The 16,736-nt window shown below is 28.0% G+C and overlaps 1 protein-coding gene across 1 annotated transcript; it reads left to right on the top strand.

The window, feature by feature from the left end:
* Window positions 1-8,353: 8,353 nt before the first annotated feature.
* LOC113547801 lies at window positions 8,354-9,824 on the top strand. The gene is made up of 2 exons (XM_026948312.1): window positions 8,354-8,395; window positions 8,508-9,824. Exons 1-2 carry the CDS (start codon window positions 8,354-8,356, stop codon window positions 9,822-9,824), a joined length of 1,359 nt encoding a protein of 452 aa, XP_026804113.1.
* Window positions 9,825-16,736: the final 6,912 nt, after the last annotated feature.

Below are 16,736 nucleotides of genomic sequence, written 5' to 3'. Positions count from 1 at the left end.
TAATATGATTAAACATCATATTTCGAAATCTTGATAAAATACTATAAGTAACCTCTTATATTTTTAATTTTTAGTAGGTATATCAAAAACAAAAATTAAACCCCAATAAATATCATATTGACAATTGAAATTTAAAATTATTATAGGAAAGTTAATATAATTTTTTTTTAAATATAAACTAGTGATACAGCTAACCAGGTATCTATACGAAATGGTTGACAGAAGGCATTTTTAATGGATTAATGTAGGAAGAATTAATAACTAATATTGATAAAAGTAATTTTATCTAAATATACTCGTATTATATGTTGATTTGTTGTAAAAATATAAGAGTTTGACGAGTTGTATCACCTTGTCCTATCTGTAGCCCTGTAGGTATAGGTATTGGCGCCGCAAATAAAAGATTTTAAAGATCTTAGTGTATATTTGCAGTAGTTTTATTCTTCAAAACTCTGACAAGCCCCCCTTTAATCAAATCGTCTTTATTAAGTACTAAGTAAATATTATTTTTCTATAATTAATTGAACTCAATAAACAATATTAAAAAAGTGTAATTATTATTTTTGTAGTATTTTGTCTATCTTTAAATGCTTTATTGTATCAATAATTTTTATTGATTTACAAAATTCCTTAATAGGTATTGTTTTTCTTACATATTTTTTATTGTATGAAAATAAAATAAAAACACTTGCCAAGTCAGAGATCAGTATGTAAACTTTCTTGATTTTCAAGTTTTGGAAATTTATTAATTGTATGCAATATGTATAATGTATTTTATTTTCATTTTCATTTAGTGAGATAGATCTCTGAAACCAGAGAGCGGATTTTGTTATTTGAGGTCTTGTTAAGTTTACATTGGCTAGGAGAACTGCAATGAAGATTTTCAGAACTTTATCTTTTATAGTTAATTCACTACAGAGCTTTAAAAAAAAATTAAAACTAATTTTATTGGGCATTTTTTATGATTTTCAGCTTTATAGCTTTGTAGTGAGTTAACAATTGAAGATTAAGTTCTGAAAATCTTCACAGCACTTCTCCTAGCCAATGTGAATCTAGCAAGATCCTAAATAACAAAATCCGTTCTCCAGTTTCGGTAATCTACCACGCTAAATAAAAATCTAGCAAAAAAATAACTATTTTTTTAACTTTGAAAAATTAAATAATTTTTTTTGAAAATTCTTAATCCCAAATTTTGTATTACTTGATAATCCTTTTTTAATGAGCTATCAACCAACTTTTTAGCTATAATAGTTTTGGAGAAAAGTTAAAAAATAGAAATTCTGGGGCTGTTCACACCAACGTTTTTGTGGAACCAAATTGTTATACTGCTTAGATGTGATATCGGATCTCTCTCATTAATATTTTATGTTAAAGCTAGCTTAATTATCCACCTACTCATTACAACTGAGTTACATTTTTATCATTTTACTATTTAACAAAAATTCTTAAAGTTTTAAAAATTCTGACTTTTTTCATTTCAATTACTATAATTACTTTATTAAAAATCAAGAAAGTAAAAGTTTTAATTTTTTAAAGTTACAGTATCCTAAATGTACACTATATTTAATTAACTATGATTTTTGAAATACCTAATTATTTTTCTTTTTATATTCAATAAAAAAAATCTCAATTATATCCTATTTAAAAAACACAATTATCAAAGTACCCAATTACAATTGTCTAATTATACTGTTATTTTGAAAAAAGCCAAACTATTTTAATTATATTTAAAAATAACCAAGTAACTCATAATTATAGAAAAATATTAATTCAAATTATGGTTAGTATTAAAATGTATAATAAAATGTATGAATTGCATTAGGTTATGAAAATTTCAATATACAGAGATGATGTTTTATAACAATTATACTGCTAAATGTATTATGTATACATTATATTAATTATGTATATTATAATTATTATTATAATATGTAAAAACATTTTAATGGAAGGTAAGGTTACTTTGGTCAAATGATTCATATAGAAAAAAAGGTTTTAAACTATAGGTTTTTACTAAAACAATTAATACTTAGAGTACTATTAAATTATTGTAATTATTTGTAAGAAAATTTATTATAATTAATTTAGTATACTAAGTACTACTTTTCATACAATAACAACTTATATCTAATATTGTATTATAATTTATTATAGTAAATTACAATATATAATATTTACTTTGCTTGTTGCCTATAAATAAATAAATAGTATCTTTAAAACTTTCAACTAAATGTTTGAATATTGAAATATCTATTCTTTATTTGTTACATCTATGAACTCATCAATATTTAAATATAAATCTAGTTAATCATAATTTGATAAGAAATGTAGGTATATTATTATAATAATTCGTTGTCAATAAAATATTTTTAATTGAAACTCTGAAGTATAGAGTTGTATAGAGCTATAGAGGTATAGCATAATATAGCTGTACTATATTGTTTATGCCTAAGGACTGGACAACTAAACTTTAAATGAACTTGTAATAAATTAAAGTAATTATAACTTGTTCTCAAATAATCAATAATATCCATCGAACTAACTGCAAGATTTCAAAATCGAAATTTTTCGTTCAACCATGCGAGATATGCCCTTTACAGTGTCAGTATAGAATACAGGTACAGTACAATATAACCTCAAATGTTTAGTTGGTTGTAAAAAATATTGAATAACTATATATTTTATTAGGAAACGAGTACTATAAAAAATTATAACAGAATTAATCAGTTAACAATTGGAATTACTTAAATAAAAAAAAAAATAAGTTAAACCAATAATTATTTTACCTAGCTAATCGAACATTGGGTATTTTAGTTACCTAAATAGATACCAACTCAATAATTTAACTATTTTTATATCTGAATGTTAATTGAATATACTTAATACTTATACTTTAGTTATTAATGGAAAATATTAGGTAGTCGTCTAAATTAGAAAATTATAATTTTGTATAATGGTAATATTTTTATTTATATACCTAACATAAGGTAAATAATATTCAATACTTACTGTCAACATTTTGCGCCTTATCTTAGGATGGTTTCATCATTGAACACTAAGACTTAAGAATTAACAATTAAACTAAGTTTTTTACTCTGCATCTCTGATTTTTTTATTCTTCGGCATAATGTTAAAAATTAAGATAAACATTTTTATTATTATAATCAACAATAATAAACATTATTTTTCCTAATAATAAATTTGGGTTGATAAATGAAAATGATAAAAATATCTCCCATTGTGCAATTACGCGCCAAATGCCAAAATAGATATGGTATTCTATATTTTATTATTAACGGTGTTCACAATGAAAATCAATCATTATTTTCTTAATCTTAATTCTTAATCCTTATTAATGAATAATCATAATATATCAATTATCAGTTATGAAGATGTGGGTGCATTTCTGTTTCATATTCACGCACAACATACAAAATACAAATAAAACACATTCATGTAAAATCGTATTTTTATGATTTTTTAATCGATAGTCTTAGAGTAAAATACTAAAATCACTCAGAGAAGGACACAAAAGACAAATTGCACACATTTGATTGACAGTTAAAAATTAAACATTTATTGTTATGTTGTCAAAAAAATCGGTGTTAGGATAATTCAATACATGAGATTTTATAATTATAATAATAATTAAAAATAATTCAATATCATTAGCGCCGAAATTTTTAAAATATAGTTGAGCTATTTTAAAACTTTGTGTCCTTAATACCCAATGGCGTATATATTATATATAAAAAAAAATAATTTAATAAAATGAATGAACTACTACATATTATGCTCGTATGTACTCGGAAATACATTTATTAATCTTTATGATTTTCAAGTACTTCTGAATCACGGAACGACGGAACGACGGAACATTTATAATTTTATAAGATTTTGCGGATATATTCATATATTGCTGTATAGTAAGTAATAACGATATCAATATTGTCAAATTGTACAATAATAAATTGTCATTGTAATTTTTTATCAGTATTACAATTTAACAGTTAACAATTTCTCTAGTACATCCCTTGATAAAATCTAACGTTAATTAATAATTTTAGTTATTTTTTTGTAATTCAATAATAATTAACTGTAGAAACTTAAAACATTCCACTTTTACTTAGATTATCATTTTTTATACACGACGAAAATCTAAAAAAAATTTAAGTTAAGTTTAAGCTATATTTATAGGCATTTTAAAATTTTGTTCTTAGTCAAAAATTTTGAAATATAACTGTTAGATTTTTTCATAACTCATAAGTTTAAAATTATTTGAAAATATTAAAAAGGTAAGTAGATATCGCGCTGCTATACATATTTAGGTGTCGAGTGAGTCACTATTAAATATCTGTAAATTTAAACTCAGATATCATTGTATATAAAACATGGTTCTAAACAGAAACGGTCTATCTGCAGCGTCCAGGCCCGGGCGCAAGGCTAAATGACGCTCCAGGCCAAAATACCAACTGACACCTTTTTCATATTATAGTCAGGGCCGGGACTTAAAGCATTCGCTTAATTTTATGAATTGATTTAAAATATAGCAGAGTGCTATAGAAGTGTAGTCATGTTACAACACGTTCAATTATGAAATTTGAAATTGTTTTTTTTTCTTTCTTCAATGATTTCTTAAAAAGATGCTTATTTCCAGTTTCTCTAATTATTTTTGATTTTTTGGCCAGGTTTTCTACTTTTAATAGTTTTTTCAGAAAATCGCTCGGAAAATGTCTCGAAAGTGAAGTTTGATTTTTTCATAATATAAAGATTTATTTATTTTTTTTGATATTTTAGTTAGAAACTTTTCCTAATCGTTTTGTTTCAACATTTTTTGAAATCCTTAATTATTATATTATTTTTAGCACAGTTACAAATTATGTCTAGTACCTACTTAATCATGAAAAAAAAAATTTTTGATTAAATATATTTGCTCAATTTTAAGTTTTTTATGTACTTTTTTGAGTGTTTATAATGATGTTTTTAAACGCTTTTTTATTGATCTTAAGTGCTATAAGTCTCGAGTCCTGATCACAATACTCTGAAAAAAATGTTGTTCATGGACAGAATTGTGGAAAAATGATATATTATGCTTAACTTTTACATAATTATTAATTTGTTATATCGTTTAATTAAAAAAAAATAACATATTATGACGAAATATAATGTTTGTATAATATTATATTATACAGTAAATTCCCGTTATAACAAATGTCATAGAAGTCCCCTGCCGAAAAGCAGGGTTTATAAAGAGCTTATTCGAATTTTCGTTTCAACGAAATTTCCGTTATAACGAAAAAAAAGTCAGTCCGCCGGAGTTCGTTATAGCGGAATTTTACTGTATTTATAGAGCAACATATACAATAAATATTCTAAATTAGTACGCTTATGCTCATATTATTTTAATATATGGCTAAGCAAAATAATCATAATAATAATTATCAATATTTCAGTACAAAGTTTTAGGTAGGTATTTTATATTAAAAAAAAAATATTACTGACAAAAGTCTGAAAATTGTAAAAAGCAATTTCGGCGCCCACCTGAAAATAGCGCCCTAGGCGATCGCCTGATGAGTCGTCTTACCCTGCCAGCGTCAGCACATAATAATAAGATAAAAATATGCATGTGTAGTAGATACTACTTAGATTGGAATACATTTACATCTTAACTCGGCAGTAACTCCTAACGTTTTCAAATATTCTATTAAATTAATTTCATTGTTGCTTATGGCTCTGTAATTATGATTAAATATTTAATTATGGTTAACTGGTATCCGGTTCTAAACGATTATATGATTTTAGATAAATGTTTAAGTAATTTATATACGTGTGCGGTATTGAACAGTTTGATTTTGAGAATACAAGTGCGGAATTAATGTATAAAAGTGGAAAGTGCGTTGTTATGACAACCACCATGGCGGACTATATGACCCAATAAATGCTCACTTCAGTTTAGGAAAAAAAATATTTAAACCTTCTAATGTACTACGTACAAAATAACCAACATCAAGCGTACAAAAACATTTACTTTATAGTATAAAAATGAAGTAAAATATCTTAGGGAGAGTTAAGCCTCCAGCTAGAGCATCCATCCTTATTTACGTTCATTTATTAGATTTAGATATAGAGTAAAATACTAAAATGTACATAGTCGTATATAGATAGCCAGACAGGTACCTATTTCATAATGAATAAGAATAGTTAAGTAAGCTATTAATAAAGCATAGGACAGTGAAGAAATATTGTACTGATGTCTGAGAGTCTGAGACCACATTATAACCAATGTAAATAAATTGAAATAAAACGCGGCGGTAATGGCAAATGAGGGGACTTTTTTGTCGGATTTCAGCGTAGGTACACGTGTTTTTAGTATTTTTAATTGTATTGTATATTTGTATGAGTATGTGTGTTTGCGTTTTTCCATTTTTTTTGGAGTATAAGTATACTACTATAAAAACATATTCGTAAATACAGTAATTTAGTATATAAACACGCGTCAATATACAACAATATCAAGATGAGAACGCTACATACAACTACAGTCGTGTGTGTTGTCTCCGTCTTTCTAACGTATAGTATCCTCTTAAAATTTATACTGTATACCATATATTACCATATATCAGTAGCAATAATCTATAATAGATGTAAACAATGTATACACTAATAACTAATAAGATTATATTATTTATATATACATATATACTTATATTTTTTGAGTTTATCAATTATTTTCTTATTTATTTTATTTTATATACCTATTATACTTTAATAATAATTATTATTATTCTATATTATTGTATGTAATACAACAATTATAATGATTAATGAATATATAATGTTATTATATGTGGATTTTAACCACACCTTACAGCAGTTAAACTTCGTTAGCTGATAATTATGAGTTTGAAAAGTAGAAAAGAAAATATGACAATATTGTATAAATATCAGGCAACCAATACAAAATATTTCGCACGCAATTAAATCCAAATTTGAAATTTGGCCCGCTATTCGGACATAACCCCCTGAAATCATTTTTTTTTATACCCGTTCTTACCTATCATCCTTCACATTTTTTAATTCCAAAATATATCACTCGTTTTTTGAGTACCTATACATTTTTCCAACGTCGATTCAATTTAATGCAGCAATTACAACAGCGTGAATTTTTTATTACATTTTGCACGTAGCGTCAGATGGCCACACGCTATACACCGTTCAAAATCTGGCGCAATTGTCGTTTTATTATATGGAGTAAAGTTACAGATGATTTTTAAAAATTGTGCTCATTTTTATGCTGTTGCGTATATGGTAGGCGAAAGGGATTTCGCTTTTCGCAAGGAAGTGGTGTGATTGGTTCGCACCGGCCGGCGACGACAAGGTATTGATTGACGAACGAAAGCGAAGTACCAGCGTGCAGCGGCGTTTTTAGTTTTCGAGCCACTATATACAATATTATAGTTTTAAATGTTTTGATAGCTACTTCGATAAAGTAAAAGCAATTTTATTTTTATTGTTTATTAATTTTGATGTTTTGATTTTTAGCGCTTATTAAATGTGGATAATACCAATCAGTAAGAAATTCTTGTGGTGAAATTAAACTGTTAGAGGATGTCAGCGCACTGTTTATTTTCTCTCTATCCCATGAGCAACATAGACAAAACGCATTTACGGAGTCTGAGTAGAACTCGCTCCATTTTGGCTCTAGAGTAAATATACCTATTATAAAATTAAATTTATATATATATTTATTTCTGAGTACAAGACGATGAGTTTTTTCCATTATTCCCAATACAACATTAATTATATAGTTTAGAAATTGCTAAAAATTACAACATTTTTAAATAACCTTTAACTTTTCAAAATTTTAATTTTTTTTAAAAAAACTCATCGTTTTGTACTCAGAAATATTGTCAAAATTGTAATAACTAACAACATATAATAATATGTTGACACATTTAAAGTGTAATAATAATAATAAAATCAATCATGTTTGTGTTTATTAATAAAATAAATAAACGTTTTTAAATTATAATTTATAACTAAAGGTAGAACCGCCTTCTAACTATATACACCTTAAGCATTAAGCGCCGTCGCAGATGTCTACGTCACTGCCAGTATTCAATCAATACGACCCCTACTATTATTATTAGTCTGTACCAAATAAGAGCGTACAGGGCGGCGCACGAAAACCGTGGTGCGTTCCAGCGCCGGCAGGGCAACTGTTTATACAGAGTGTTGTATATTGTCAAACCATTTTAACGGTATTAAGCGGTAACACGTATTTTTGTTTTTTGTGCGCATTCGCTGTTTATTTTGAATTTTTCTTGTTTCCATTTAATTTTCACGTGACATTATGGCAAATATTTCACCTTTAACACAAAATTCTATGGGAAAAGTTAGTAAAAAAATATATACATATTATGTATTATGTATTATTATATACCTATTATAGTTTTGTCTGTATATTATACATTACTTAACATAGTTTTTTTCATATTTTATTCCAGCCTATTTCATCAGCTCAACGCATTATGATTGTAAATTTATATAAGATGGAATTAAAAAAAAATCCTAATATAACTGTTCGAGAAGCTCGGATTTATATATCGAAACTAATTGGCATCGGACGACGAACAGTTTCAAATGTCATCAGAGAATATAACGCCAACAAAACTGTCATCTCTCCGTGCAAAACTCGCATAATGACATCATTTAAAGATAAGTTTGACGATTTACAAATGAATGCAGTACGTTTGCATGTTCATTCATTCTGGTTTAATAAAAAAATACCCACATTGGACAAAATACTGCAAGTTATTAAAGACGATTACACTTTGCCAAATATTTCCGGAATGAATTTGCATCGTCTGTTGAAATCTATGGACTTCGTTTACACGAAACACGGTCGCAATAGTGCCGTTATAGAAAAGGATAAAATTGTTTTGTGGCGTAGACGGTATTTAGAAAATATTCGTAAATATCGTGAAGAAGGACGGCATTTATACTATCTCGGCGAAACATGGGTCAACGCAGGCGACTGTACCAGCAAAACGTGGGTCGACAGAACAATTAAATCGCCTCGTGATGCGTTTCTACAAGGTCTCACGACAGAGTCTCAGAATCCATCTGGTAAAGACAAGAGGCTCATTGTTCTTCACATTGGGTCAGAAGATGGGTTTGTGCCAGGTGGCCTTTTGTGTTTTGAGTCGAAAAAAACGATGGATTACCATGCAGAAATTAATGGCGACACATTTTACGATTGGATGACAGACGTAATACCGCGACTCAAAGAGAATTGTGTCATTATAATGGACAACGCCCCGTATCACTCTGTGAAAAAAGAAAAAATTCCAAATACAACAACAAAAAAAGCAGACATCATAAAATGGTTACAGGAAAAGGGCGAAGTAATTGATCGACCTATGGTAATCCCTCAATTACTCGATATAGTAAAGAGACTAAGACCACAATATAATAAGTATTTAATTGACGATCTGGCTGTAACACACAACAGGACAATTTTAAGACTTCCTCCATATCATTATGAGTTAAATCCAATAGAATTGGCGTGGGCTAACGTGAAAGATCACGTAAAAAAGAACAACACCAGCTACAAATTAAGTGACGTCAAAACACTGTTATTGGAAGGTATAGAGAGAGTGGATGAAAAGATGTGGAAAAATTTCATAAGACACACTATGAAAGAGGAAAAAAAATTCTACAAAATTGATTTTATTATAGAGGATATGTTGTCCGCAGAAACACAAAGTCAGACAATGACGGTTGGCGATACATCTTCGGATTCTGAATTCGATAGTGAATAGTGATGATGAGTAATATGAATTTTATTTTTATTTTTTTGTAAATAACTTTGACGATGTGTAAATAACTTTGATAATATATTAATATGTAAGAATACAAAACAAATTGTGTCCTATCAAATGTTGTTATTTATAATTTAACCTATTCTATTTCTACAAAAAATTAAAATATTATTGTTATTATTATTATTATTATTATTATTGTTATATTAATATTAATATTACATACAAAATACAAAAAAATTATATACATAACAAAACACGGATCTGTTATTTTACTGTTATATTGCTTATTTATGGAAAGTATCAACCACAAATAATATTGATAATAGTTATTTAATTAAATCTATTTAATACATATATATTATTATATATATTTAAAATTGTCAACCTAACCTAACGAGTTACGATCGCACAAAGTAAATAATAAACACATGCAAGTTCGGAATCCATGCATATCGAGCGATTAAAATCATCGCCCCGGCACGCGGCGGCAGTATTATTATTGTGTTCCCTCTTCTTAGTTTTTATGCTCTGATCATAGTTATGACGAGCGACTTTTAATATCGCCCTCAAGTATCGCATGCGCTGCTCGCGGGTTTCGGCAAATTGTTATTGGTTATCGATACTCAGAAGCTACAGTGTTGAATGATTTATTTTTAAACTCCCATCATCTGATAATGTTTTCATAATATTTATTAGTGTAAATATAGGAAACACAATTTTTATTTTTGACAATATTATGCTACAATATAAATTTGAAATTTGATATTTTAAACTTATAAAATTAATAATAAATAATAATTTTAGAAGGGGGGCGATCGCCCTATCGCCCCTATCTATGAACCGCCACTGATAATAGGTCAATTTATATGCAGGTAAGTTAATAACATAAAATGTATTTCGCCGTACTAATTTTGTAATAATATTCACTTTTCTTATAATGACAAAATATTTTGTGTATTATTAAATGTAATGGACAAAATGTGTGTTATAATAATATTCTCGTGAAATCTTATACGAAATACGTCGATCTAGCATCGTTGATAGGCGTGTCGCTTGGCGGTTTGGCGAGGGTTGTTGGTCGGGTAAGTGGTGGTTCGGAGGTTGGCGCCGACGTGCAGCTGTGCGCACCGATGTTTGTCGACCGGGCGGATGTAGGAATACTTGATAAACGGGGTGTTTGCGACCGACTGCAAAATATTGTAGTCGTTTGAGTGTTTCAACGGCGGCGCGTCAATAATAGAACCCCGTGACGTCAACGCCAAGAAACTCTCCTTATTCTTTTATATGATGTTTGGCGACCGAAAAACAACCCTTGGTTTGAATAAAAATATAATATACACACGAATATAATATTCAAGTCCGATAGTTTAATAGAATTCATAGATAATAAATGTATTAAGTAGTATACATTATACATAATATTTATTTATTTATGCATCATATGACGGAATCGTTTCAATATGAAAACAATTTTTAAATAATTATTAAAATAAAATAAATAGAATTAGACAAATAAAATAAGCAAAATTAATATTATCAAGTAGTTTATACACGAGTATTTACTTGTTACTTTAATATTTTAATAAACCGTGACCGTCGTACATTTTTTTTAAATGGAATTTTAAAAATCATATTTTTATTTTGTTATTATTAAAAAACGAATAAACGTTGAAATTTTCAACAAGTGTTTATATTATTATTTATAATATAGGTACATGGTATAATTTTCAAAATATTTTGATTTTTTCCATGCTAGTTATAGGCATAATAAATTTAAAATATTTTTTAGAACTTCATATTATGAAATGAAGCTTTTATTTATTCTATAAATATAAGTAAAAAAATTATTCTCAGTCAAAATTCTTAAAAACTTAATACAAGATCATAAATAAGTTGTTTTTACATACATTATACATATATATTTTTATAATAATAAAATACTAACTATACTACAATCAATTTAATATTTTCAGGAAAAATTATATCAACCTACTGTAATAGTTAAAAGTAAAATAAATGATTTTAATAGCTATTTCACAAAACATATCATGAAATATATTTAGTTATACTTATACAGGCTAATAAACCACTAGGAATTGATTTGTATATACAGTGATACTCACCCATTACAATGAACGTCATACAATTGCATCCAGTTTCAATTTTTTATACCACTCCAGTGTTTCGATTGTGGACACAAGTCGGGGAATCGTAAGTTCCTACATGAGAGTAACAGGTAAAAACATTGCAGGTAGTTAATTTAGGTAAATAGACTAAATTTCTATATAATATTTATGATCTGTAAGTTCCTACACAGTAAAAAAGGTAAATATGTTAGTTCCTGCACGGTGGAATATAGGTACCTACGTATGTAAAAAAATACACCAGTGCCGTAGCCAGGAGGGCTTCCGGGCTCAAGCCCCCTCAACCCCCCCACGGAAATGTCAGATTACAATAATTTTATTAATTTAATTACCTTAATGGTGATAAAATCAAGCCGCTTTTAAAACACTTAATTGATCTTGATTTGATAATATGTATAATTATATGAATTATAATGTCAGAAATACAGTGCAATTACAAGCCCGGATTAAGATAATTTTGGGCCTGGGGCCAGACAATTTTAGGAGTCCATACATCGCCGGACCTACCAAGTTTTTGAATTTCTAACGTTTGATTACAGCTACAAACGTAATTACTGTACGGTTTAAATAATTCAAATCAATTATGATTTCTACCAATTTTTATACTAACAATACGACAAAACACTCAAAACCAGTAGCACTGAAAGGCGAAGCGACTGAGCGCATTATTTATAGTATGTTTTGTATTTTTATGTAAAAAATTATGGGATTCTGCCTATGCTATTAAACAGGGCATAGATTGTATCATCTTACAAAACATTTATGGATATAACATTTGACAGTAAATTATTTACTACTTAATCCTAAATGTAAATGTTAAATTTAATTATATATAATTTGTACACATAAATTGTTAAATGTTAAAATAAATTACATTTAATTAATTAATTAATAATGATATTATATATATATTATTACATCTTATTACAAAGCATTTATCTATATGACATTTGATAATATATTATTTATCTACATAATGCTAAATGTTAAGGTTAATATTAGAAAATGTTAAATTAAATTATATATAATTGGTACACTTAAATTGTTAACTGTTAAAATAAATTAAATTAATGAAGTAATAATGATATATTATATATATATTTATAGGATATTGGTGAAAAAGAGGATGGTACACTTTTTGTGGAAACAGGTATTGGTGGAAACGGGCATCGCTCCAATTGAAACTCAGAAAAGGTAATAAAAAATCGTTTACCTGAGTCTGGGATGTAATTGACGGTCTTACTTGCGGTGATCACATGTCACTAAGTGTTAAGTCTTAATATACAGCAGAGCGGTATCTACTGAGCACTTGATTAAATTTTTAATTGTGCAAGACAATAGTAGTAATTCTCTTGAGAATTTTTAAAATTAAAATTTATTGTATAGCCAATTACACTACTTTTTATACATATAGTGACCACTACCTTAATTACCTAATAATGGTTTTTTTATCATAAATATATACATATGATTATTTTTTCAAAGACGCATTTAATACATGATTATAATATTATAGAAAAATTATTATTATTTTATTATAAAACTAGCACTTGTGTGAATATGAAAAAACAAATAAATATATTCCTAATAATATAATGTACCATGATACAATCATGTCTTAACTTTTAATTATAGATACAAAGTGTTATAAAGACCTTTATAACTTTATACTATTATAATATATTATTTTATTATCATATATAATATATAGGTAATATAGTTAATTCTAATTTTATTTGTAGTTCTTATTTAATATGATTTATTCAATCTACTTATAAGTAGTTTTAGTGTTAGTATTAGTTTTGAACTGCAACATTGTATAGTTTAATGATAGTAAAATATAAAATATATTCCTGAACATTTGAACACTTTTATTATTTAGGTTAGGTGTTACAGTTAACTCAAAAATGGTAAAGTAATAAGAAAACATTGTTTGTGATATGACATAGATTTGGATTATTACAGTATTACAGTATTACACTCTACAATTGTGTATGTATGGAAATGTAAATGTAGATGTTTTAGGGTAGGATATAACTATACAAGTTATTGTACTAAGTTATTTTTTATACTATATGCGTAATCTCTATACGTGAAGATCGTTTGCATATCATCAGATATCTTACTGTATAATAATATATTTAAACTTTATAAAGTCAATAAGGTAAATTCCTAAAACGGCTAAAATGTTATTTAGTTGGTTCAGTTTGTTGTTTTAAATTTTTCATATAATATGAATTATATTATAATAACTCCGGTTTGCGATTTTATAGTTGTAAAGTGTAAAATGTATTCCGGTATATCACATTATTATATGCGCGTTCGCATTTTGTCCGTTTCGTCGTCGCGTGTCCGCCGTCTGCGGTCATATTATATTGCGCCATGTCCTGTTTTCACCGTATCTGCAGTCGTTCATGTCGCTGAATTTGCGACCATATCGGCTTTTGTCACATCTCGCGTTTGGTTAATAACAATAATAACAATAATCGTCCGTACTGTCTGGCCCGTTTGAGGTGGCAATTATTGTTGCGACGCGTTCGCTGTCCGCGCCGTGCCCTATTCGAATTGTGTTCCAATTTACGCATTGCGCTGTTGTTCCGCCAGTTCCATACCAATCGAACGACGCGGTCGTTTGCGTTCCATCCCGCATCCGCATACGACGGACCAAAGCGTGAAACGATGTTGTTATGCAACGACGCTTCAGTCTGTCTACGCGGTATACGCGTAGTATTAGGCGTGACACACGGACCACATCACGTCCACGTAACTACCACGAAAATGCGATCGCTTGTGGTCGGTACATTAAAAAATAACATATTAGTATATTACAAATTAGTATGTTACATATTACATTTTATACTCACATACTCTTCAACATACTTACCTATAAAATAAATAAACCGTGAATCACAATAAATATATACATATATTAATGTAATAATCATTTGTTTAACTATTAGATGTATCGTGATTCCAGAATGTGGCGATTACACGGTACCGAGTATTTGATTTCTGTAGTATCTAATATATAATATGTATTTTATATCACAATGGTCCTAACCACACCAAAATCACCAACTATAGTTTGATGATACATAGCCATTAGCCACTGTTTAGGTTAGGTTGACGTTAACCTAAATGTATAATACTTAGAGGAGCGATTATAAACTCTATACTCTCAAAAATACATTTTACAGCATCACATACATAAAATTATATTATTATTATTATAAACAATAAAAATAACAAATTATAAAATGTAGTTAAATTACATACTGATAATATACGTATATTATTAATTTTGGTCATTTTAGTATTTATACGCATTACATTAATTTCACTCGATGATAATATTGATTGTTTATGAAAAATAAATAAGTTAATAATTATAATCAACACTTCTTTTTTCAGATGCAGACTACTGAAATACATCAAATCTAGTTGATCCATTAACAGTTAAATATCTTTATAATTTTAAAATACAAAATAGGTTAACGATGATCACACGATATTACGATAATAAATGTTTGCTATGATAACCAAAGTCTTAGTGTATAGTGAATTCATATAATATAGCTAAATGCAGTTTAAAACAACTCTGATAAGCACTAAGTACCTACTAAGTATACAAATTTCTTTCAAGTTATCATCAGGGGATCAAATGTTGACCCGGTAGAGTTAACCAATATTGTGTTTAGTGTTTGCTATTTCTTGAGATATAATATAATTCGAGTGTAGAGTTTATCTGCAGATCAACGCTCATTATTTTATACATACGAGACTTCTGTTGTGTGCATAAACATATTTTAACGATTTTATAAGTCGCTAATTCTTAAAAACTAATTTATAAAAGTTTATAATGTACACGACTTTTGTGAACATTTGGGATTTTATGCCGTATGCATAGCTTTAAAATTCGCAGTGGTACTCCTTCCCATAAAATAAATCAAAATTACACGAGTGGTGTATACTCGAAAATACATATAAAAGGCCACGAGTCGCAACCGCTGAAAACAAAACCGCCGACTGCTATGTCCATGGCCTGCGCCGATAACGAAGACGAGTCACAACAGTACTAATATTGCAATGACAATACTATGTATGTGATATTAAGTCATTCATAACAATAATAATATGCATAACGGGACAATGTATAAAAAATAGTATAAGATATAAGATGTAACAAATTACAAGGTGACCGCCCGACGTTTGCACTGATGAGAAAGCGCGATTTCGGTGTAATACGACGTCCGGCATTAAACGGGCAACAACGAACCTGATGCACCACCGATAAAACACGAGGTAGACGCACGGATCAATCGGTCGTGTATAGGTATGGTGACCAGATATAAAAATTTAAAAAAAAGTACATTTTAAAACTTAGCTCTCTCTCTCTCGTAATTGCTCAATGCGTATACTATTCTACCCGTTTTACCCATATTTTCATAGGTTATCTCCTATAAAAATTGTTTTTTTTTCATCGGATTACTATATTTATTTTATTATTATTATCAATTATAAAAACCAATTATTTGAATTATAATGTCAACTCATTTAGTGTGTGTCTTTATGATGAAAATACTTTGATATTGAAGAATTTAAAGTAAACTTAATAATAAGAAATAATAATAATCCAATTATATCATAATAATTTAAAAAAAGAGTGCTGGCCTACGAAAAAGAGTACATCTGGTCACCATATGTATAGGTGATGGCAATGCGCATTACACCAAAAACGAATGGTGAATCATCGAGCGTCTATACA

Source organism: Rhopalosiphum maidis, chromosome 1 (genome assembly GCF_003676215.2).
Source record: "Rhopalosiphum maidis isolate BTI-1 chromosome 1, ASM367621v3, whole genome shotgun sequence".
NCBI classification, from domain to species: domain Eukaryota; kingdom Metazoa; phylum Arthropoda; class Insecta; order Hemiptera; family Aphididae; genus Rhopalosiphum; species Rhopalosiphum maidis.
The sequence above is the reverse complement of the archived record's forward strand: the minus strand, read 5'-3'. Positions and strand labels throughout refer to the sequence as shown.

Bases quoted from the DNA above. Each gene is read 5' to 3' on its own strand.
- LOC113547801 (XM_026948312.1), top strand. From the start codon at position 8,354: ATGGCAAATATTTCACCTTTAACACAAAATTCTATGGGAAAA. The intron at 8,396-8,507 runs GTTAGTAAAAAA...ATTTTATTCCAG, and splicing joins CACAAAATTCTATGGGAAAA to CCTATTTCATCAGCTCAACG.